Source organism: Triticum dicoccoides, chromosome 4B (genome assembly GCF_002162155.2).
Source record: "Triticum dicoccoides isolate Atlit2015 ecotype Zavitan chromosome 4B, WEW_v2.0, whole genome shotgun sequence".
Lineage (NCBI taxonomy): Eukaryota > Viridiplantae > Streptophyta > Magnoliopsida > Poales > Poaceae > Triticum > Triticum dicoccoides.
Window position 1 is genome coordinate 565,414,767 of NC_041387.1, and position 25,961 is coordinate 565,440,727.

The following is a 25,961-nucleotide window of genomic DNA, read 5'->3' on the forward strand; positions in this document are numbered from 1 at the left end:
TTGGCATGCATGATACTAGCTATGATACTCCCATTACAACCAGCTTGATGGCAAATCAATCGGAGGGGAGTTAATTAGGGAGACAATAAATGTGCATGCCAGCTATTGGGCTGGGATTCCCTGGGGAGCTAGGGTGCAAAACGCTGCGAGCACTGGATTTATCTGACTCAACCGTGCGCGCGCAGCAGGAGACGTGCAGATGTAGCAGAAGAACGGGCGCCGACGTGGCACATAGATGATGCGAACCGTGTGCATGACGAGAGAATATGGAGTAGTGGGGAACAACTTCTTAAGAATGATAGATGCTGCATATATGCCGGTTACATCTATTCTGAACTAGTCAACCAGCATCGATTTTGGATCTTCACACAGCTTTCATCTGCACACCAAAGCGACACATCATTCCGACATTTGCCCATTCCAGCATACAAAAAACCGTTGTGGGCTTGTGGCCACCCATAAGTCCATAACTACTTATTACCGGTGCTCTAATCACCGATATCTAGCTACGGACTGCGTATTCTCAACAACAACAAAAAAGTGTACGGACTGTGTAACAGTACACCTCCCGTCGAAGTCTTACAGGCGACGACGCTTCAGCTTGCAAGATGACACTTGGTCTTCATCCTCGGATCCATCGTCACAGTGCCATGTCACGCCAGATTCTTCGTACTCCTCCAGCATACTAGCAGGCGGCTCGTCTGCGTTCGGGATCATGCTCCCCCACCACTTCCGGCAGCTCAACACAGGGCACCTGCTCATGTCTCTCTGCCTACGATCAGCAAGCAGGCGTGTTACTCCGACTTCTTCAGTACACTCCCAAACAATTAACCTTATCAAACAACACACAAAAAAAACTTTTATCTCCTGCTAGCCAACAGCATTGCCTCGTTTGTCGTCCTCAGCCCTGTCTACCCGATCCTGCAAAATACTCACTCTGATTTAGGTGCCGCGCCTCACAGAGAAGAACCGATATGTGTAACTGTTTGGTCCAACTTCTCACATTTTCGTCGCCATATACATCCCCTGGTGGTTCTCATGCACATCACCAGCACGAAGCACACTCGTCCCCTCTGATCCCTTGACTAACCCCTCCATCACTACCTTCATGCACCTGCAACATGCTCACAAATTTCGTGACCACTCTACTCTTTAGAAAGGGAAAAGAAGCAATTGCAGGCCCACCTGCACTAACCTCTTCACTGATCTCTGCGTCTGTACTCCAGCCTTCACCGATATCAGATCTCCTGTAAATTCAGTAAAAACGTGAATGCCTCAATCCTACGCGAAAGATGCTTCACCATTACCCTATCCACCTTGGCCCAAATAATTTCCACACCAATTCCACCGCTGACAATATATATAGCGATCAAAATAATGCTCCTCGCAAACCGCTTTTGCAGGTGTGCTGGAACCTAAGTGCGTCATACACATTGTTGTCAAATTGTAATCGTTGATTAATTATATACTCCCTCCAATCCATCGGAGGGAGTAGATTTTAGAACTGTTTCGTTAACTTGGCGAAGAGACCAATTCTAATGCTCCTTGGGGGGCAAACTACAATTGGAAGCAAAAAGTGTGGATCAATTATTACCACCTTTTTGTCCACCATGGAGCTTGCGGATGGATTTTCCCCGTCGACTGTGCGGATGCTGCAGCCTCACTACCGGCACGCTCTTCAACCACAGCAAGCTGGTCTCCAGCCACGGCTCCATCCCCTGCATCTGGGACGAGGATCCTCTACCGTGCCCAGCGGCACGGTACTCTGCCGTCCCTTCTTACCCAGCGTACCCATTGGTATTGGCCCTATGGATCAGAAATTAGAACTAACCAGCCCAGCCGTTCATCTATGCACAGATTAACGAGAGTAATTACCTACTTATTATTGTATAAAATGTTAACTTTTACTCCCTCTGTCCCAAAATTCTTGTCTTAGATTTGTCTAGATATAGATATATCTAATACTAAAACATGATTTGATATATCTGTATTTAGACAAATCTAAGACAAAAAATTTGGAACGGAGGTAGCAATACACATGAGCAACATTCTTAAATGAAAATGAACTCGTATTAGAAAAATGGTTTTGCTAAATCTGAGTCATATTCTACGCGGAGCGATTTTTAATACTTAATATTTTTCTTTCTCCTATTTTTGATTTGTTATTGTTTAATCAGTTTGATTAGTATGTTTTTTTTGTCTTTTTTGCGTGCTACTTGTGTAACTAGAGTTGCATATTCGTCGCCCACGTGACACTACAGTTGCACACCAGATGCATGCCCGTCACTGCCCTTATGAGCACCTATGAGAAACATGTGAACACATTTATGCCCGCCCGACTAACGTGCAACTGTAATTACGTGCAATCCATGGACATGTAACTGTGGCCACATGAATCCCCCGGATATGGATTTTGGTCAACCGGATATTCGACGGATATGGTAGCGGATACGGTATCGATAATATCCGATGGATGTAGATTATCCGGGCTTTTTACGAATTATATGAGGTTATCAAATAGGATTATTCAATAAATTTAGCCCAAACAACTAGTAGCGGTCTATTTTTTGGTAGGCCGCTGCGCAAGCAACGAACGTTGCGAGGAGAAACAAAAGGCACAAAAAATAAAAATAAAAGGACCAATCCAACCGATAAAACAATAATAAGTAATAAAAAGGAAAATATAAAATACAAAATTCGCTCTGCATAATATATGACCGAGATACAAAATTGGTGTTTTTTAGATAATAATATTTTTTAGGGAAAATAATAATAGTTAATTACTTTTTCAGAAAAGTAATATATTTTTTTGCGAATTAGAAAAGTAATAGTTAATTAGTTAATATGAGGGGTGTGATGCATTAGGTTTTTTTTAGCGGTGTGTGATGATGTATCAGATTTGCTAGGCTGGTTGGACTTTGACCCATATCTTCTTTTTTTAGGGGATATTCTGGCCCATACCAGCTATAGCTGGCCAAACGGGCCGGGCTAAACAGGGCGGCCCGCGAGCACACCGGCACGGCCCGCCATGGGCCAGGCACGGCACGGGCTAAACGGGCCATGCCCGGCACGCGGCACGCCTTGGGCCGTGCCTGGGCCTGGAGCCTGGGCACGCGGGCCGGCACGGCACGGCCCGTTTAATTTTTTTATATATTTTTTAGATATATATATATATATATATATATATATATATATACCTAAAATACAGCCCAATAGGCCTAAAAACCAGCCCAGCAGGCTGAAAATGTGCAGCCCAGCGTGCTAAACGGGCCATCGGGCCGGCCCGTTTACTAATCAGGCCGTGCCTGCGCCAAGGAGCAGCGCCCCTGGGCCCGCACGGCACGGCCCGGCTATTAAACGTGCCATGGCGGGCCATGCCGGGCCAGGCACGATTAGCACGGGCCGTGCCGGGCCGGCCCGTTTGGCCAGGTCTGATACCAGCGCGTACCCCTGGGTAGGAAGAAGGCACGGCAGAGTACCGTGCTGCACGGTAGATGAGCCGGATCCCTGCATCTGCCTCCATGACATATCCACTAGCTGCCTCGCTCTCGCTGTACGCCGGCCCGCCGTAGATCTCCGCCCCTACGGCCCCCCGTACTCTGTTGGAGCCTTCACCAAGCTGCCCGCGGAATCTCCCAACCGAGGCTCCGCCACCGCCATCCCTGCTCCGCGCGACCCATTCGCAGGCGGCCCTGTGATGGTATCTGCACCATCCCGTACCCCACTCTCCGCCGCATACTCTCCGCTTCATCCGGGAAGATTGGCAACGTGAATTCAAGCCACCTTGGTTTCAGAATCGACATAGCCGGCACCCAAGAAGAAAGCATCAGAGTTACCTGTCCACCGGATCCACCGGAAAAGCCATCGCCCAACCGCGCCGCCGGAAGAACCTCCCCTTTTCTCCAAGCGCCTTGAACTGTAGTTCTTTGCCTCCAGAGCTTTTCTCTGGGCCGCTCTCTAGCGTTTCGATTGTTTTTGAGCTTTCTGCCGCATTTTTCTTGTGCACGTCAATTTCATTATTCTTTGGTTCGCAAATTGGATGGTGTATAGGGTGTAATCGATTCTTTTATTTTTCTTATTATTAGTACTATTACCGTGCATCTATCCACTGACAGCTGCAGGTGCTGCCATGCTCACTGACACTGTTTTCTGGGGCATCATTTGCCCGGCCCGCCTCCATCATCGCGGTGATATAGACTTTGTGAGTGCTTCAGTCCAATCCAATCCAATTCAGTACAATCCAATCTCCTACTAAGCATTTCCTGCAATTTTTCGATTAATTTAATCCACGAGTATATAACTACGGAAATGTTAACGCCCACACGTGTGGGCGTTCACCATCCCGACCACACGCAAGCATCTCCGTTGACAACTTTGCACGAATCTTGGAACAAACTGACCGGTTTTCTGCGCCACGTAGGACGAGGCGCGTGTGCGGTGTGCGAGTCGGGTCGTCCGCACGTTGGTTGCCATCCCGCGGTCAGCGGTTGCCACTCGGAGGCGAGCGGTGGAACCGCTATGCGCCCGCACGCCACGCTCCGACCACGGTTGACGTCAAACACGTCGCACACCTCTGCCCGCTCTCCCGCACGGTTCCATTTACCCAGCCGCACGCAGTTACTGGCACAACCCACTCACATTTCAAACCACTGGAGGAGAAGGCGAGGAGAGAAGGCGACAGCGGAGGCGGAAGAATCGACGGTGTTCGCGGCCGTCGGTGGTGCTCGCCGGAACGGAGCGGCTGCGCCGAAGCGCCTACGGGTTGAAGGTAATGCTCGCTACAACTCTCGCAACCCCTTCATGCATTTCCCCCCTTCCCTCCCTGTTTGATTCCTCGATCGAGATTCGTAGAGATTCAGGCGATTCTGTGATGCGTCGGCGTTCCCGCCGGCGCCGAAGTCGTCTGCTAGCCGTTTTTGGTGGCACTGGGCAGTTTCGTCGCCGCCGCGGCGGCGGCATCGTCGGTGTGGTTATGCTTGTTCGGAGGCACGCACTAGTCTTGCCTATGGATTGGGCAGGTGTCTCCCGGGTTGTTTGATGCGCATTGGTTGGAATTTGTGTTTGCAGTCAGTTCGGGGGTGAACTTTGAGGGTGAATTTGAGGTCGCGGTAGTTGCCATTGAACCCTAGATCTAGTTAGTTGGGTTTTGAAACTGTAGTATGAGGCGAACTTGGTGGTTTGATTAAGTATCATGATTGTGTGGCAACTAACTCCCTGAACAAATGTGATAGTTTCCACAAACGTGTTTTCCTTTGCGGCAACAAATTATTGAAATGACTGTGATAGTTGCCACATATAAGCTTTCGTATGGGGCAACTTTTTTTATTGAATGACTGTGATAGTTGCCACACACACACGCTCTTCCATGTGGCAACTGAATTTGCTGAATTACTGTGATAGTAGCCACTAACATGCTTTTTCATTGTGGCATCAAATTTTTCTGAATGATTTGTGGTAGTTACCACATTGTGATAGTCGCCACAATCTGTAGTCAATGCAGTTTCAGCAGCCAACTGCACTGGACGGCAACTAATGTGCACTTCAAGTGTGCCTGTTGCCACTTGGATAGTATATTCATGTGGCAAATAGAATGTGAACACACTGTTTGTTGCCATTCTGCAGATACGACAGTGTGGCAAACTGGCTGCATAATGTGGCAACCAAATTTGCATATCAATTCTGTCAGATGTCATACATATGTTATTTTTTCTGCATTCACTAGTTGATATTTTCTGTAAGGTGGCAACTGCTTACCTCTTGCATTTACATTTCCACCATGACAATTTGGTCTGTCCCTATCTCAGCAGAATGGCTCGTGGCGATCATCAAAACGATGATGATGATTTCATGGATCCACCACAGCGTAATCGGGCAACTGGACGGATAAAAGAGGGTGATGAGGTAAATGTTCACACATCCCCCCTCAATCCTGCTTTATGTTACTAGTTGACACCTCGAGCTTGCATTCGTCTGACAGGGACTAAAATTTCATGACATTGCAAAACATGGCAACAACTGATCACTTATTGTCTATTTTTTGCAGAAGAAGAAACGTATTCGCAACAGAGCCTCCCAAGAACGTCTGACTGCGTTGACTGACAAATTCACCGACGATCAGAAGGGGGCTGCTGCTGAGATGGGTATGCAGTCTATGATGGCTGTCCGGTGCACGAACCTTGTCAACCCTGTATGCGACTGGCTTGCTGAGATCTACGAGCCCGCCTCCAGGGAGTTCGTGATTCCGGGACGTGGAACACTCCCGTTGAACGAGGAATCCGTGTTCTGCACTCTGGGCGTGCCTCGTGGACATATCAAAGTCCCGTACGAGGTCAACAATGAGATCGAGGAAGCGCTGTTCCCCCGTTTGTTTCCTGGGTCGGAATCCATACCGAACACGTCTGCAGTGGCAGATTCGCTGCAGGCCATGACGACGCATGGAGATGTTTTCAAGATGAAGCTACTCATGTACCTCATCTCAGCTGTTTTCGCGCCGACCACCTCTCTTCGCCCAAGCAACAAATGCTTCCCCATCCTGGTGAATGATCCATCTTTACTACTTTATTTTCCTTCAATCTTTCGGCTCCGATGTCATGTGTAAAGTTAGTGACTGCCAGTGTTTTTGATGTTTTTTCCATTTTTAGATTTCTGATGCGGCAACCTTCTTGCCCTGAAATTTTGTGTGGTGCAGGCGGATCTGAAAAATGTGAAGAACATGAATTGGTGCAAGTTTATTGCCGACTTCCTCCACGATGCATTCTCAAGCAAGATGTACCAAAAGGGTTGTCGACTGCATTTAATGGTATTTTTTACCAGTTCTTTCTGTGAACACTGTTTTATAACACACTTTTATTCATGCATGTCAACCTGATCATAACAAGATGGCAACTGCCATAATGACAATATGGCAACTGTTATAATGACAATATGGCAACTGCCATCATATTAGTATGGCAACTGTTATCGGACTATGATGGCAACTGCCATCTTAGCAATATGGCAATTGCCTTCACACCATGATGGCAACTAGCACATACAGAAGGCAACTTCTTTTTTTATTCCATTCTTTTCCATGCACATCAACTTGATTATCATGGGAACATACATTATCTTGTTTTTTAACTACAAAGTACCCATGACGGCAACTGATATTTCTTTCTTTGTAAAATTGTTTTAAATCAGCTCATGTATGTCGACTGTCTTGATCTGTCCACCGTGGATTTCACTGGGGTAGGAGGCCCGCCGCCTACGCACAAGTTTGCTGTTTCTGCATGGACTATCAATGCTGTCAAGGTTGTGCTTGCCGCAGACAGGGTAACTGATACCAAATATGGAAAACTGCAGGTTAGCTTTGGTTTCTCTCTCCACACGGCATGCTTACAAATTTGACATGAGGGAACCGTCCGTGGTTCATAAGGGATGACCACCTTTTGTTATCCATGGCTGTCTGCATATTGTATCCATGTTTCACCCCACAAGGGAACTCTTTTCATTTGTGTTGAAACTTACCTTCTATCTCTTACATCCTTGCTATTTTTTGTCTTTTCTAGCTGATGGCCAAGCATGCTATAGACTACAGCGTGTTTGGGGGGCCTCAAAACTTTGGAAAGTGGATGGACATGCACTCAGCTCCGTCTTGCCCTACTGAGGTAATCAAAATATGTACATCTATGGTTTGCCGTGGATTATTTATTGATGTCGCGCAAGTGACTGCAATATGGGTGGTTGTTGATGCTTCTTGTTTCGTGCACATGCGAGGGCACCTGTTGAGCATCTAATTGGGCAGTTTGCATCCAGAATGAACGGCTTGCTCGGGAAGTTGGTTGAGGGGTGGACGTCTCTCAGTGGCTCTGACAGTGACGCGGTTGCGAGGCAGTTCACTTCATTTGTCCCAGAACGTACACATCGGCCAACCGGTTGCCGTGGCCGGTATGACTACAACAGTTCACAAGAGCCCGATGACACACAAGATGATCTGGATGGAGATGCTGGCCTCAGCAAGGATGACGATGATGAAATGGAGAACGTGCAACAGGACACCGATGATGATGAACATGCTGAAGTTCGCGCAGGTGGTAACAAGGACAAGGATGCAACAGATGTCCCCCCACCGGAGAAAGTCAAAGAACATACGGCTGCGAGAGGCGAGGGGGTGTTGCCATCAAGGAGGGGGAGGGCTCCAGGAGATGGTGGGCAGGGTTCTCGTGGCAAGAGGTCTAGGACCGATCCTGTAGCTGCCAGGAGGAGGTTCGACTTTAATTTTATTTTTTTACTGTGTCTATTTTCTTGGAACAGTCTCATCCATTTCTTGCCTTGTTTTTTGTCAAGCGCGGTAATGAGTTTGTTGTCTGACAATTGCCACCTTTTTTTTCCTCCAACTCATACGTGCAGCGAGCCGACCGCTGGTGGACGAGCAGTTACGAAGAAACAGGCACCAACGCCAAACCGTGTTTCTGCTTGCTTGAACAAAGGTGCCCCCATTGCTGGTGACACCCCTTCCACCAGGTCTTCTCCTCGTACGACGACGACCAACACCGGGGATCCTGTCGTGTTGCCAGACCTGAGGAAGCCAGTCAAGAAGTAGGTTTCTCCATGTGCTTTCATTGACATAGCGCTATATTTTCTTGATTTTCCAATGCATCCGTTTAGCTTGTCACATGGTCTTCTGTCATCGTCCCCCACGCGGCAACTGCTGTTTTTCCAAATGATTCCTTCCTTCATTTTAAAGTGTATGGCAACTCATATTGGTTTTTACATGGCAACTGGCATCTAAGCCAAATGGCAACTCTTACTGTACCTAATGGCAACTGCCATTTTTTTCGTTGGCTTGTGAGCTCATCCCACACCTAGGTTTGAAATTGCATTCATGGCAGATCAGACATTCTTATCATTCTTTCAAGTTGGCTAACATCCCAACTGCTGCTGGATGGCAACTGCTAATTATGACACATGGCCACTCACGTCCCCCTTACATGGCAACTACCAGCTTTTCCACTTGTTTTTCATTTTTTAAAGATTTCTACCATGGCAAACATATTTTTGTTCATTTTTCAATACCTTTTTCATGTGCTTTTTTTGCAGGGTGAAGAAGACCACTATGCGCGGGGACAAGCATATCAGTAAGGACCCGCTCGAACGCCTACATTCAAAGTTGTCAACAGGGGGCAACTCAGATGTACATGAGGCACCAGGCGACAATACTGCTGCTGCACCGTTGATCGCTCCCACCAACTCTGATGCAAGTGGCCGACCATCTCCGCCGGCTGCAGATGTGCAGGCTAGAACAATAGGCATCCATACATCGGGGAGTGACGAGTCGGTATCTGCCAGGACAGCTGGAATATTGCCAACTCTACTGGCAATGAAGGATGCTGCTGTGAGCCATGCCACCCCATCAGCAAGCGTTGAAGTGGACGCTCCCGAGACGAACCTAAGCAAGGAAGATTCCCGCTCATCTGACACTGATTCCAAGCGCGTGCGTGGTGGCACTCCTGTGTCCACGACAGAAGCGGCCGAGGCGGCAGTTCACAAGGATATGCCATCTACAGGTGAGAGTCCTGGCACAACAGCTCCAGCTCCTGTCGGTGCAGATACTGCTAAGGCGACTGTTTCGCGTGCTGGTCTTCCACCTAGGCACCGTAGCCCTCGCAAGCAACCAACAGACATACCCAACGCATCGGCTGTAGCTAGGAGCAGGAGAGACGAGTCTGGTTATGTTCCTGCGTCCACACTGTTCCCGCCACCTGCCAAAAGCAATGTGATGGAGAAACCGGAAGACCGGAGCACAACTGATGCAGGTGTCAAGCCGGGCACGAGTGACGCAGGTGAACACCCGGAGCAGACTTCGCCTTTACCCGCATTGGAAATCCCCAGCATAAATCTGCGCACTTCCAGGCTCCCAGTCAATGTCGGTGTCCCCTACAGCCCAAACAAGAAGATTGTCAAGAAAGCTGGGGGGTTCTCACTTGTGATGGCAACTGACATGTGATGACATGGCAACTAGATTTGATGCACCATGTCACATACATTTTTTTGCTGCCATGCTGCATTTAACATTTGGGCAACCACGTAGCAACTGAAGTTGATTCAACATGGCAATTGTAGTTGCTGTCACATGGCAAATACAGTGCATTACACATGGCAACTGGATTTGCCACACCATGTCAACTGCATTTTTTGTTTCCATGCTGCATTTTTTCATACGGCAATCACAAGGAAAGTGCAGCTGACACAACATGGCAACTGTAGTTGCTGTGATATGGCAACTACAGTCCAACTAGATGGTAACTACAGTGCAACTACATGGCAATTGTAGTTGCCATGACATGGCCACTGTAGTTGGACCACACATGGCAACTGCTCCACTTTTTCTGCCTACAATCTCACATCATGCACCCTATCTCCTCACAATCCATCTGTTTTTGATTTTCTAGGTATCCTAACACACTTTTTATTTTTTTATCATTGCAGCCACCCCTGAGGAGATTTCACCGTCACTTGACGAAGCTTACCGCATGATCGAGGAGGCAACATTGCATAGGAGGTCCTCACGAGGGCAAGGGCAATCAAGTTCCAACGTGCCTGCAGATACGGTATCTGAGGATACCATTAGGAGTGCCACTCCTAGTTCTGTGAGGCAGCAGAGGGTAGTTCACCCACCTCCTGCGGAAGACTACGAGCCCGAATTCAGGGCCACTAAGGAACAGACCCAACTGTACGATATCGTCAAGCGGTTTGGAAATGCGAGGGCCAGCAGCAAGCACATGAAGGAGCTGAAAGCGTAAATGACCACACCCCATAATATCTCATTTTGCTTTGCTCCTTTTTTACCATTCATCTTCTTCGTACTTCCTATACACGATCCGCTTACGTTTTAGTTCTTTCATATATTTTTTACTTAGTAGGCATGATCCTTCCATGTTATATCATTTTCATACAGCTCATGTTTGGACAGAACCAAAGTCATTCAATGCGGAGCGACATACGTCGACCTGGGTGATCTTGCCGAGTCCGTGAGGCCAAACGGTAAAATGTCGACGAATGCAGTTGCATGCGGGATCGACTACATCAACAATCATATGGATGTGTGTGCCGACAAGATAATCATGCATTATAGTGTGACCTGCAAAATATGGGATGGTGACTTCCACCACAAAATCCCGAGGAAGAATTTTGCTCAACCTCGGTGAATTCAAGCTCACACTGAAGAAATATGTGAGTACTCCTCCCCTTTCTGCACTGTTTTTTCACATGGTGTGGTTTTTTGCCATCATCTGCACTTGTGTTTATGTGGCAGATGTTTTCATGTGGCAACAGCTACCGTGCACACTGTCATCTTGACTTTTGCATCCCGTGCAAACTATGTGGCAACTTGATAGTAAAATACACGACACATTTTGTTCATACATGGACGGCAACTTTCTTTCAACTATCCCCACCCATAACCAAACATTCTACGTGATTCTAATTTTTTTGTCCCTCTGCTGTTCTTTATGTGAACTCTGCTTCTCATTTCTTCACTTTTAAATGCAGGTCATGTTCCCCATGTTCCAGGAGCTTGCACCACATGACCAACAAGACAAGTGTGGTCACCACTATGCCATCTGTCTTGACCTAAAGAACCAATGTTTTGAGGTGCTCGATTCAATCCGTTCGGAAGCTGATGCAGACCTTACTACGCATGCCGAATTCTTCATCAACAACCTCAAAGAGACATGGAACCGTCACTACGAACATTCAAAGATGCAGATCAGGCATTTCCCGACTGAGTATGTGGCGACTACGAAGCAAGGGAACACGTAATTTCTTAACCCCCTCCTTCATGTGCCATTTACATCAATCCAACCCCTCTTTTGTTGCCACATCTGAATTGAAGTCTATCTTTTGCTACGTCTGTCCTTTTTGCGTGTTCACCTGACTCTTTTTCTCATGCAGGACGGACTGTGGCTTTCACGCGCTGGAATACTTTGCAAAGTGGGAAGGCAGAATTGTCCCCGCTATCACAACTGCAACGGTCATTGAGCTCCGGAAAATCCACACATGGAACTGGTTGACGAATGAAGATTTCAACAAGCGGTCCGGAGCACGCGAGTTTGTGGAGGAAGCTGTCAAGAAAGTCATCAAGAGGTACAAGTGATCATGCGGCGATACACACCGGACGCATACCTTACATTCTGTTGCCGAGGAATGTAAGGTACTATCTCTTTTGTTCTCGTCAAAAACTATGTTCGTGTGCTATGTTATGACTGCAACCCCGCGTAGGCTACTATGTAGTGGTGGTGTGTGAGCGACATTTGAATAGTTTCTGTAATATATGTGTGGATGTGAACCTACTTAGGCGTGACAGCAGATATGTTTTTTATGTTTATCATTATTACTATGGTTTCATTGTTTGTATCACCCGTTTGCTGTTTCGAATGCGTCATGATGTTTTAAAACATGGCAAATGTATTTCATCAGACATGGTTAGCGAATGTCATTGTCGTTGTTCATTTGGACGTCTTGCTTCTTCTATTTCATCACTAACTTCACTGGCTAGCATGGTAGGTTTGATCATGTAGCCACAACCTTTGTTGCGGTTTATGCACGTTACGCCTTTTCCAACTTGTTTCCTATACATTGCACACAATACACTATGTGTCTATAAACCGCGTCGTATTGTCATGGAAATATATGCCATGCAGAGTCATTACAAATACCGTGGCATATTTTCAGTACAACTAACATGGCAGATACAGTACAAACAACATGGGAGATCCAGCATAATTAACATGGCAGATACAGTACAACTAACATGGCAGATCCAGTACAACTGAAATTGCAGATGCAGTACAACTAGCATGGCATATTTAGTATAAAATAGCATGGCATATTTAGTATAAAATAGCATGGCAGACTAACTACACATAACATGGCAGATTAACTACACATAACATGGCAGATTAAGTACCCATAACATGGCAACTGCATTTATCCACTCAATGAATTTTCCTTCCACTTCCGATGCCCCTCAAGAGTCATTCTCGCAATCTTAAAAAAATATTCTCATCATCTAGGGTACAAAACAAAATGTCCACAAGGACCAAGTCACGTCGCCCCAATTTTTGCTCATGGATTGCCCACCCCTTTCTTCGTTTTCTTGTGTTTTGCTTGAATCTCCAATCCTGACTTGTACCTTATCTCTCTTGGACGACCCTTTGTGATGGAACGGGGTGGGTTCCTGACCTGGGTCTGCGTGCTTGCTGTTCCAGATCCTATCTCCGAGTTTTCAGATGATGGCCCCGTGGATGAAGGCACACTTGATGTGCGGGGGAACCGGTGTAAGGCTTCCTCAGCTTTCCTCTTCTTGATCTCATCAAGCTCTCTTTTCAGTGCCTTCCTGTGTTTTTCCGCGACTCTCGCTGTCTCATCACTCTTGCACGCTTCATCAATTAGCTCAGCATAGTTCTTTGTCAGCACAACGTGCCTCACGGCTTCCACGGTTGACTCAGGTCTCTCGTCATGCACAGCCAGAACTGCGTGTGTTGTCTGTGGTGCCAACACGTCGTCAGCGTCCCAAGTTCATCGCCGCCTTATGAAATGGCGGGGCATCCGTGTCACAATGTTCATGTCCATTACTTTTAGTATGTGACAACACATAATGCCGTCCCGTTCAAACTTGCAGCATTGGCAGTAGTACTCGCCTTCGCCTATCGAGGCTTTGACGAAGTAGTTCCTTCCTTTGTCCGGGTCTTCAGGTTCTGAATCTGACATGCCCAAAATAGAACACACCTTGAACGTATGTTCGTCCACCTGGAAAGCCGTGAACATGCTGGCACACTTTATTTCTTCCTGGAATTTGCAAGTTTTGTGTATTTTCTGTTAAACTATCGTGCTTTTTTCTTGTACCACCTTATGTTGTCATGTAAATAGAAATACATTTTTGATTGAACATGGCAAACATAGTTCATTGAACATGGCAAATATAGTACGTTGAACATGGCAAATGCAGTACACTAGACATGGCAAATGCAGTACACTAGACATGGAAAATGCAGCACACTAGACATGGCAACTGGAGCACACTAGACATGGCAATTGTAGTACATTTTCAACTGGACATCGTCATTTTCCACACCAACATTCCCCAATGGAAGCACATTGCATAAAACATGGCAACTGCCCTTTTATTTAAACATGGCATCTACAGTTGGCTAAACATGGCAGTTGCATTTCAAAAAACATGGCAGATTCACTTTATTAAACATGGCAACTGCATTTCAGCATATGTGTCGCCAATATAACATTTTTCCAGTTGACATTGGCAGTTGCATGCCAACATGCCCCAATGGAAGCACAGTGCATTAAACATGGAAACTGCACTTCATTCAACAAGGAAAATGCACCCGAGCAAGCATGGCAAAACAGAATTTTTATTGAACATGGCAACTGCAGCTGAGTAAGCATGGCAAACAGTATTTCATTAAACATGGCAACTGCATAATATCATGGCAACTGCATTGCACTCTATAAGGCACCTACTGCCTATGTGCTTTTTCTGCAAATAAGACTGTAACGCAACTGACTTACTTGTTAAAGATCTTGTTGGTGTATATCTTGCTCATTTGCCTCTCCATCGGTAAATACATTAGCAATTTTGGCTGCTTTAGTGCTGTGGTTGCTTCTTGCTGTAGCTCAGATCCCAGAATTTTTTGTTGCAAAGTTGTGTACTGCTTGGCAAACTGTAGCAATGAGTTTCCAGGGCTGACGTACCGCTTCAAAACAGTATTGAACCCCTCGCTGCGCTGCGTAGTCTGCAGAAATGGGAAGAAGCACTGCATGAAGTAGGCCGGCACCCAGTACATTCGCTTCTCGCACAGGTTAGCAAGCGTCTCGTTGTCTTGGACTTGATGTGTTTCAATCATGGCCATGCAGCTCCTTTCAAACTCCTTCACCGTCAAGCTGTGGTCCACGCACAGCTCGAATGCCTTGTGCAGCTCTGGAAGGTCAGCAAAGAACGGTCCTAGCGTCTCCTCAGCCTTCTTTATAATGTGCCACCTGTAGTGTCTGTGCACTGCCAACGGAAAGACCTCCTCTATGCCTGCACGCATGCTGAAATCTTGGTCTGTTATTATGTTCATCGGAGCAAGTCCATCCATGCACTCCAAGAAGGTCTTGAACAGCCAAACGTACCCATCCGTGTCTTTGTTTCGGACGAGCCAGCAGCTGAACTGCAACGACTGATTTTGGTTATTTATTCCTATGAACGGAGCGCATGTCATCTTGTACATATTGGTGAGGTACGTCGCGTCGAATGAAATGCAATCTTAGAAATGTTTGTAGGCTCTCCTTGCAGCACCATCCACCCAATACATGTTCCTGACACGGTCCTCATCGTCCAACCTTATCCTGTAGAAGAAATCTGGATCTTCCTTCGCTTTCTCATCGAAGTAGGCAATTGTGGCCTCTATGTCTGCCAACTTGCTCTCTCTATGGTACTTGGCCTGTAGGTTTGTGACGTCAGCTGGTATGTACGGCATGCTACTCAGTTTCCCCTTTTTGCTGTGGATGAGAGATAGTATCTGTACCATTCTTGATGGACCGACGTTACAATCATGTAGCAGCTTTACGAATTGCCTTTCGACGGGGGTGAACCCTGTGTGGGCGGTCAGAAATTTTACCAGGTCGAACTTCTTTATGAGTTGGTGGTTGTGCTCGTCAAAATACTCATTGACCACCCACTGTCCTCCATCTATGTTTAGCTTACACCGGACGGGGTACTCAGTCTTGAGAATGATACCTCTCTTTCATTCCGGAACGACAGGCACAACACCTTTCCCCTTCTTGTTCCTCCGTGCCTTGTGGCACCTCATCTCACCTCTGCTGTACTCGTTAGTTTTCTTAATTTTTCTATGGTACTTGGTGTTGACCGCAAATCCATGGAACTTTGCATATGTCTGGTAGTATTCCTTTGCTTCTTCGAACGATTCAAATCTCTGCCCAATGTACGGTGGCTGAGGTACCATGATCTCTGATTGCCCACCATCTTCATCCCCTTGTGCGTCGTCGTCAGTTTCATCATTCACTTCAGTATCGGCGGCGGTTCCATCTACTTGAGTGTTGGCAGTGCTTGTGTTCAAAGGGGTGCTTGTCGGCATTGCTGAATGATTGCCATTCCCGACTCTGACTCAAAATTGTTTGCGGCATGATTGTCTGCTGGCTGGTGGAACGCGTCTTCCGTGCGCTTAGAGCTCCCCGCAGTAGATGTCCCCGCGCCGCTGTTCACTGTAGTTGTAGGCCCTGTAATAAAAAAAACAGGTACGAGATTAAGATTTTTGTTTGAATAACATGTGTATCGCAACGGATCACACCATCTTCGAGTGATTTGGCATGACATCATTTCAAACAGCAAGCCGTGAGGGCGCGTGGACATGTATGGCAGCTGTAGCTGTCCAGTCATGGCAGCTACTGTTCAACAAACATGTCAACTACTGTTTTGCCTACAAATAACTACAAATAACAAATGTAGTGCTGTTTTTGTGGTTCAGTTTTTCTCCTTACCTTGTTGTGCTGCATTTGACCATCTTGTGTGGTCTGTGACACCAAAATGACGTTCTCCACCTCCAGTTTGTGAAGCTTGCCACGAGACGTTTGCCGGGTTACCACCAGCGTAATAACCTGTAAGCATAGTAGTGGTTGGTCAATTCATGGCAAATGCAGTTTGTGCTAGCACGGCATCTGCAGTTGCCCCTGATGTGGCAACTGCAGTTTTACTGGCATGGCAACTGTAGTTGCATCGGTATGCCAACCGCAGTTGTTCCTTCATGGCAACTGCAGTTGCCATGGCATGGCAACTATAGTTGCACTGGCATGGCAACTATAGTTGTTCCTCCATGGCAACTGCAGGTGTCTATGGATGGCAACAACAGTTGTCCAGGGATGACAAGTGTAGTTTTTAATTCATGGCAATTGTAGATGTCCATTCATGGCAATTGTAGATGTCAACTATGCTCCTTCTGCTAATTGAGCATCCGCAACTTCACTTTTTTCATGGACTCACCTGTGTATGACGTTGATGGCAGGTACATGGGTGCTGCCTGATGCCACGTGCTGCATGAACGCTCTGCATTTTCACCCGTGATAACTCATGAGTCCTTTTGCCAGTTTTTTGCATGTTCATTTTTCATGTCCACAGCAGTATGTGCTCTTTTTTCGTTTTGCATTACCTTGATTAGCCATACTAGCTAGTTGAAGTTGGCTGCCCGCACATTTGTTAGTGTTAGCGCCTTGTGACTGAACTTGCCACGAGGGCCCCCTAAGAGTGTTTTGGTCATAAGAACCTGCGAAAAAATGAGAGTGTACGACATAAGTAGAATGTCATCTTCATCGTTGCGAAGATGGCAACTGTTCTCTTCTTTTGTTATCACGCATCATACCTACGCCTGCATACTGTTCTAGTAGTGGCAGCAACGGCCCTGCAGAGATGAGTTGACTATACTCTGATGCATCCCAAGGGGGCGTTTCTGGCCTTTGAGAACCCCAAGCATCAGCGCCATCTTCGTGATTCATTCTTTCCGTGTCTCGCTTCTTTCCGATGTGCTCTCAATCACTGCATGAACAAGAAGGCATCAACAATCCACAAGAATTGTATTCTTCTGCTGCTTGCACATAGAAGATAGGGATGGCAAGCAACAGGTCAAAATAGGTGGCAGCTACTGACAATGAAAGGTGGCAACTATCGTTATACACAAGTGGCAATTAAGTTTTCCCAACCCCTTCATTCCAAAAATTGTCCTTCCTGTCCTTTTTAGGGATTCCTACTCATCCATTTCATACGCAACTACCTGCGTCAATTAAACTAGGAACTTAAGTTAATATCAACACGTAGATCACAAAACTACTGGATCTCAGAACTACTGGTGTTGCCACCCCCCTATAGCATGGATCCAGTACAAGATCGGGGAGATTTTCAGCCTGAAGGATGAGAAGGATGAGATAGGGAGATTTTCACCTGATTTTAGGTGATCGTCTGTGAAGGGCTGGGTTGGAGTGGGGGGCTGGGGGTGGGGAGGGTTGGGGTGTGGTTTGCGGTGGGTTTGCCCTACGGATCTGCTCTGGTTGCCATGGCAACCAGAGAAGGCCGGCGATGGAGGTAGGGGTTCGAGAGGTGGGGGACGATGGGGGCAGTCGAGAGAGGCGATCGCGCGGAGGACGGGAACGGCTGGGTCGTGCGGGCAGCGGGTCGTGTGGCCCGGACGGGGCAGTGCGGGCGGGGTTGCCACGCACCGGACGTGCGGGCCGTGGTTTTGTGCGCGCGGACGTGGTCGTGCGGGCCGGTTCCCGTCCATGCCACACGAGGCGTGCGGGCGGGTTCCCGTCCATGCCACACATGTGGCAGTTATTCGGACCCTATAACTAATATGGCATTGACACAAATAAATGCATACTAACATTCAATCAAGCAAGCACATACTACGCTAATTGCGGAAAGATCTACGTATAACGCTAGCATGGATAAAACAGAAAACAATAGGAGCAGGATAAACGAGTTATACCCTCCAGTAGGCCATGCAGAGGCTGCGGCGGTGGTGGCGGCAACAGCGTCCTCGGCGGCCTTCTTGTTAGCTTCAAATTTCTCGGCAGCGAGACGGTCGGCGTCGGACTGCGACATGGTGATGATGAAGACGTGCAGACGTAGAGGAAGTAGACAAACAGCAAGCAGTCGCGTAGTCGCTTCCCAAAAACCTATTCGCCTCTCTCCCGTACAGGAACCGGAGAGACGGGCTTTCGGAGACCTGCTCTCCCGTCGACCGTGTACGTAGCGGACGGGATGGAGTCACCAGCGACAGCAGCAGCAAAGGAATGACGGTGGGCGGTTCGCGTGGAGCAGATGTGATCTGATCATGGTGCCTAGGGTTAGGAGACACTGCACACTTATATAGGCGCAGCCGCGTGGAGAGACGTGGGCTCGACCCACGTCCGAGTCCGTGTCAACCCATGATCCAACGTCTCAGATCGTGGCCCAGCTGTCAGAAAGTCTACGTTAGTGACAACCCATGATCCGACGTAGGTGTGAGCTCGGCTCGGCTCATTCCCGCAACCTACAACCCGCGGCGCGACGCGTCGTGACGAGGCGAGGCGAGGCGTGGGGAGGCGGGCGGCGGCGGAGGAGCGCGCGAGGGCCTCTTCTCTTCTCAAGCTTCAATAGCATGTAGAAGAGGCACCCTTATAAGGAGGTCTAACTCCTCTTCCACTCCCGGGGTGGGACTAAACTTCCCACCTCCACCTAGTGCCAATAACCCACATGGGCCCTTAGAGATTTTTCAGAAATTTCTATATGGGCTTAAGGCCCATCTCAAATTTCAACAATCCCCCACCAGATCTCGAGGGTCCATTGTGTCCTCTTTTCCAATTGCTGTTTCGATATATTAGTGTTTCAGTGAAGACCTGTTAAGGTTGAGCTTCACCTAGAGCAAGTAGCTGCACTCCTTCACAACTAAACAATGGACTATGCCTTGAATTGTCAATTTGGCGTAAAGAAGCTTCACCACATGTCTTACTAGTAATAGGCTGCCGAAGGCTGACCCCTCGGGTGGAGCATATAAGTCACACTCTTGGCCTATTCATGAGCTTACTAGAGATCATCCCAATCTCATAGACTGTGACCAGCTGTCAGGCTCATATAGGTGTGTTCCTCCAAAGATCGCTCTGTAGGATAGCATCTTGCCTACATACGCCTCGGAACACATTAAGACAATAGTCACCCTTCCATACATTATTGAGAGTATTGCATCTCCAACAGAGTGGGTTAATATATGTACTCTCATCATTTCTCCACTGGCTTGTTTTCCCAGGTCCTACTTCACGGGATCTCCGATCACATAGGTTGGGTTACCACCATGGCAACTCATGTGGGTCTCATACCCATCTCCCTTGATGCAATATCTATCACAACACGTGATAGCCCTTTTGTAAAGGGATCTGCCAGATTCTTAGCCATATGGACATACTCCAACGCTATCACTCCGGAGTTTCTTAATTTTCTGATAGCTTTTAATCTCATTCTTATGTGTTTGTTGGACTTCATGTTGTCCTTTGAAATCTTCACCTTGGTGATGACAGTCTGATTGTCACAGTTCATAAGGATAGCTGGAACCGGTTTATCAACCAATGGCAAGTCCATCAAAAGATCACGAAGCCATCCTGCTTCGACACCAGATGTGTCTAATGCTGTTAATTCTGCTTCCGTCATTGATCTCGTTAAGATCGTTTGCTTGCAAGACTTCCAGGAAACAGCGCCACCTCCAAGAGTAAGCATATACCGAGTTGTGGCCTTCATCTCATCAGTATCAGAGATCCAATTCGCATCACTATACCCTTCAAGTATCGACGGGTGTCCGGTATAGTGAAGTTCGTAGTTCATAGTACCTTTCAGATAGTGCATAACTCTCTCAATAGCATGCCGATGTACATCACCCGGATTGGAAACAAACCGGCTCAGTTTGCTCACAGCAAACGCGATGTCAAGCCTCGTTGCGCTTGCTAGGTACATGAGTGAACCAATGATTTGAGAGTATCTCAGTTGTTCCTTAGCTGTGCCTTCGAACTTTCGGACCAACACACTAGGAGCATATGGTGTTTTAGATGGTTTGTAGTCCGAATATCCAAAACGGCTCAACACCTTCTCAACATAATGGGATTGCAGAACTGTGATCCCACCCTCATTATCTCTCAGCAGCTTGATGTTCAAGATAACATCAGCCACACCAAGGTCCTTCATCTCAAAGTTCTGAGACAGAAATGACTTAACCTCCTCAATGACTTTGAGGTTGGTTCCGAATATCAGTATGTCATCAACATACAAGCACATTATGACTCCTTCGCCCCCGCCATGGCGATAGTATACACATTTGTCAACTTCATTAACAATGAAGCCAACAGATGTTAGAGTCGTATTAAACTTATCATGCCATTGCTTAGGTGCTTGCTTCAGGCCATATAAAGATTTCAGCAACCTACACACCTTTCTTTCCTAACCATCTATCACAAAGCCATCTGGTTGTTGCATGTAGATTTCCTTGTTTAGCTCTCCATTCAGAAAAGCCGTCTTAACATCCATATGGTGGACGAGAAGACCGTGCGAGGCCGCCAACGAGAGTAATACTCGAATGGTGGTCAGTCTAGCCACAGGTGAATAAGTATGGAAGAAATCTTCCTCTTCTTTCTGGTCATAGCCCTTGGCCACAAGCCTAGCCTTGTACTTTTCAATCGTACCATCGGCCCGAAGCTTCTTCTTGAACACCCACTTACATCCCAATGGTTTGCAACCATAGGGATGCTCAGTGATCTCCCATGTCCTGTTAGCCATGATGGAATCCATCTCGCTACGGACCGCATCCTTCTAGTAGTCTGCTTCTAGAGAGGCATACGCTTCTGAAATAGAAGTGGGAGTATCATCCACGAGGTACGCGAAGAAATCATCACCAAAGGTCTTTGCAGTCCTTTGCCTCTTGCCCCTACCAAGGGTTTCCTTGTCATCCTCCTCAGGATTTTCATCATGTGTTCGTTCATAATATTCCATAGGAATGGCAGGCTCAGGAGTCTCCTCAGATTCCTGTCTAGAAGTGCTTTGCATATCTCTCATAGGAAAAATATCCTCAAAGAATGTAGCATCCTTAGACTCCATAATTGTACCGACCTTCTGGTCATGTACCTCAGATTTCACTACTAGAAATCTATAGCCAACGTTGTTCTTAGCGTAGCCCAAATTAACGCAGTCCATAGTCTTGGGACCAAGCTTACGCTTTTTAGGGATCGGCATGTTGACTTTCGCCAAACAGCCCCAAGTACGCAAGTACGAGAGTGTTGTTCTTCTCTTTGCCCATTTCTCATAGGGAGTGATCTCATTATCCTTTGTCGGAACTTTATTCAGGACATGACATGCCGTCAATATAGCCTCCCCCCACCATGCCTTGGATAAACCCGATGTATCTAACATGGCGTTAACCAGATCAGTAGAGTATGGTTTTTCTGCTCGAAAACCCCGTTGGACTGGGGAGAATAGGGAGGCGTCCTCTCATGAATAATTCCGTGTTCCGCACAAAAGGAATCAAACTCACTTGAGAAGTAATCTCCACCACGATCTGACCGGACTTGTTTAATTTTATTTTCAAGTTGATTCTCAACTTCTGCCTTATAGATTTTAAAGTAGTGTAGAGCCTCATCTTCAGTATTTAACAAATGTACATAGCAATATCTAGTGGAATCATCTATCATTTTCATGAAGTATTTCTTTCCACCTTCAGTCAACACACCATTCATCTCACAAAGATCAGAATTTATGAGTTCTAATGGTGCCAAGTGTCTCTCCTCCGCAACCTTGTGAGGCTGGCGAGGTTTCTTAGCTTGCACACATGAAAGGCACTTAGAACCTTTGGCTAAAGTGAAACTCGGGGTTAAATCCAACTTAGCTAGCCGCGTCATAACACCGAAACTTATGTGACAAAGACGTGAATGCCAAACTTCAGATTCATTAACACTCGAATGAATATGGTTCACGACTTTATTACAGAAATCTGCAAGGGAAAGGCGGAACATCCCTCCGCTCTCATAACCTTTTCCAACAAATAGTCCATAATTAGTAACAACTAATTTATTAGACTCGAATACCAACTTAAACTCTTCTCTACATAGAAGGGAGCCACTAACGAGGTTCTTCTTGATGGCGGGGACATGCTGCACGTTCTTCAGCTGCACGATCCTTCCCGAAGTAAACTTCAGATCGACCGTGCCAACACCATGAACGGAAGCACTCGCGCCATTCCCCATCAATACAGACCCGTGGCCTGTGACTTGGTAAGAAGAGAACAATGAAGTGTCAACACACACATGAACACCTGCACCTGTATCCACCCACAAATCGGTAGACTGAAACATTGAAAAAACAGTAAATAAATTACCGTACCCAGATGCACCATTCTCATTGTTGCCCATAATCATGTTGACGGACTTGGAGTCCTGTACTGACTTCTTAAAATTGTTTGGGCACTTGTTGGCCCAATGTTCAACCGAACCAAAAGTAAAGCAACCCTCATCCTTCTTGTTCTTCTTGAAGGTCTCTTCTTACCCTTCTTCTTGAAGTCGGTATTCTATTGGACACTGTTCTTTCCCTTGAACTTGTGGGAGTTGAAGTTCCTCTGCTTCACCATGTTGGCAACAGAAGTCCCTTCGCCCCCTTTTCCGTGCGAGTCCTTTGCCCTCGAATTCTGTTGAACACTCAGATGTCCAATGACATCCTCCACAGAGAATTCACGCCTCTGATGTTTCAAAGTGGTGGCAAAGTTCCTCCAGGAATTAGGGAGCTTAGCGATTATGCAGCCCGCGACAAACTTGCCCGGTAACTCGCACTTCAGAAGCTCAAGCTCCTTAACAATGCATATTATCTCATGAGCCTGCTCTAGTACAGGACGATTCTCATCCATCTTGTAATCGTGGAACTTCTCTATAATATACATCTCGCTCCCTACATCGGCGGCCCCGAACTTAGATTCGAGCGCCTCCCACAAGTCCTTGGCGACATGCACATGTAAATATGCGTCGACCAATTTATCTCCAATCACGCTAAGAACTGCTCCGAGAAACACAGTGGTTGCCTCCCTGAGTGCCGTCTCCTGTTCAGGAGCAATCGTTCCTGTGGACACACCGGTGACCCAGAACACGTTCATAGCCGTGAGCCATAAAGTGGTCTTTGTCTGCCAATGCTTAAAATATGTACCGGTAAACTTATCCGGTTTCAGTGCTGCGGCAAAGTCACTTGCCGAAAAATTCCTACACATAATAGGTTTTTGGATTGCTAAGTAAATAGGCAATTTTTCAATTAATTTAATCCACAAGTATACAACTAGCATGGCATTGACACAAATAAACGCATATTGACATTCAATGAAGCAAGGACATACTACGCTAATTGCAGAAAGATCTACGTATAACGCTAGCATGGCTAAAACAGAAAACAATAGGAGCAGGATAAACGAGTTATACCCTCCAGTAGGCCATGCAGAGGCCGCCGCGGCGGTGGTTGTAGCAGCGTCCTCGGCGGCCTTCTTGTCAGCTTCAAGTTTCTCGGCAGCAAGACTGTCGGCGTCGGACTGCGACATGGTGATGATGAAGATGCGCAGACATAGAGGAAGTAGACGAACAACGAGCAGTCGCGTAGTCGCTTCCAAAAAACCTATTCGTCTCTCTCCTGTATAGGAACCGGAGTGACGGGGTTTCGGAGACCTGCTCTCCCATCGACCGTGTACGCAGCAGACGGGATGGAGTCACCGGCGGCAGCAGCAGCAAAGGAACGACGGTGGGCGGTTCACGTGGAGCAGATGTGATCTGATTGTGGCGCCTAGGGTTAGGAGACACCACACACTTATATAGGCGCAGCCGCGTGGAGGGACGTGGGTTACAGAGAACCCCTTAATCCACCGCCACCGGTTTATATGGACACCGGAGGGGGCTAGGGTTACACAGAGTCAGTTATAGAGAAAGGAATCTTCATATCCTAACTGCCAAGCTTGCCTTCCACACAAAGGAGAGTCCCATCCGGACACGGGACGAAGTCTTCTATCTTGTATCTTCATAGTCCAACAGTCTGGCATATGCATATAGTCCGGTTGTCTAAGGAACCCTTAATCCAGGACTCACTCAGTGGGCTCGACCCACGTCCGAGTCCGTGACAGCCCACGATCCAATGTCTCAGATCATGGCCCAGCTGTCAGAAACTCTCCGTTAGTGACTGGCAAAGAAGCACGTAGGTGTGAGATCGGCTCGACTCATTCCCGCAACCCACAGCGCGGCGCGGCGCGACGCGTCATGACGAGGCGGGCGGCATAGGAGGAGCGCGCGAGGGCCTCTTCTCTTCTCAAGCTCCAATAGCATGTAGAAGAGCCACCATTATAAGGAGGTCCAACTCCTCTTCCACTTCCGGGGTGGAACTAAACTTCCCACCTCCACCTAGTTCCAATAACCCACATGGGCCCTTAGAGATTTTTCAGAAATTTCTATATGGGCTTAAGGCCCATCTCAAATTTCAGCATTTCCTAACCCGATCCTCCTAAAATAGCTAAGCGTCGTGATGCATTCTGCGAACGTTGTTCTCCTTCTAGGCGAGGCGGCCCTACACAGTATGGTAAGCAGATACTCCTCCAAGCAAGGTTAATTGCTTTTTACTGATTTGCTTGTGTAGTTAATTCAATTCATCTTACCTTTACAACACTTTCCGTGGTTTCGGATTGCATACTTCTGCCTGTGGATCTGTGTGTACGTGATTTTCCAGTGGGCCGTCCATGCTTCGTCTCTAATGATGTAAAATTTCTAGCTTGTGTTCATTTCCTACATAACTCCGGTAATTGCATTTTTTTAATAACCAAGTTCAATTTTTTCGCAGGTGGCCCTACCTGTTCCTGGACTTGTCGTTGAAGCTTGCCCCTTTGTGGTAATAACATTTGTATCTAATTTTATTTCCTTTTTGGTGAAAAGTAAAAATGCATTCCATCATTGAAGTAATAAAACTACTCTAATTTGAATAGTCAGTCGGACAAGTGAGTAATGTTGGGTGGACCAAAAAAGTTTGGGTAGACCTGAATCTAAGGGTGTGTTTGGTTGCCCGCATCGAGCCCAACCAGGCTTGCGCAGGAAGGGGGAGACCTGTTTGGTTGCCTGGTTTTCCTGTTGGGCCTGCATCACACGCTTCTCAAAGTAGCCCAGAGCCTGGCTCACTAGAAACACGGGGATCGACAGTTTCTCGTGAGCCAGGCTGAGTGTGGTGCGAGGTCACACGGGCGGGAGCGAGGGGGGATGGCGGGAGATGGAAATCTGGTGCGCCATCCCGGCGCCAAATTAGCCTCACCCCCTTTCTCTCGCTCACTGATACGTCTCCAACGTATGTACTTTTCCAAACACTTTTGCCCTTGTTTTGGACTCTAACTTGCATGATT

General features: G+C 47.2%; 1 protein-coding gene across 1 annotated transcript; it reads right to left on the bottom strand.

Moving 5' to 3' along the window:
• Nucleotides 1–403: 403 nt before the first annotated feature.
• On the bottom strand, nt 404–24,131 carry LOC119292819. Its single transcript, XM_037571516.1, has 6 exons — nt 24,016–24,131; nt 5,463–5,616; nt 3,837–3,957; nt 1,196–1,247; nt 1,004–1,114; nt 404–921 (listed from the first exon to the last, which is right to left on the bottom strand). The coding sequence occupies exons 1-6, from the start codon at nt 24,129–24,131 to the stop codon at nt 912–914; spliced, it is 564 nt and encodes a 187-aa protein (XP_037427413.1). The 3' UTR covers nt 404–911.
• Between the last annotated feature and the right edge of the window lie 1,830 nt (nt 24,132–25,961).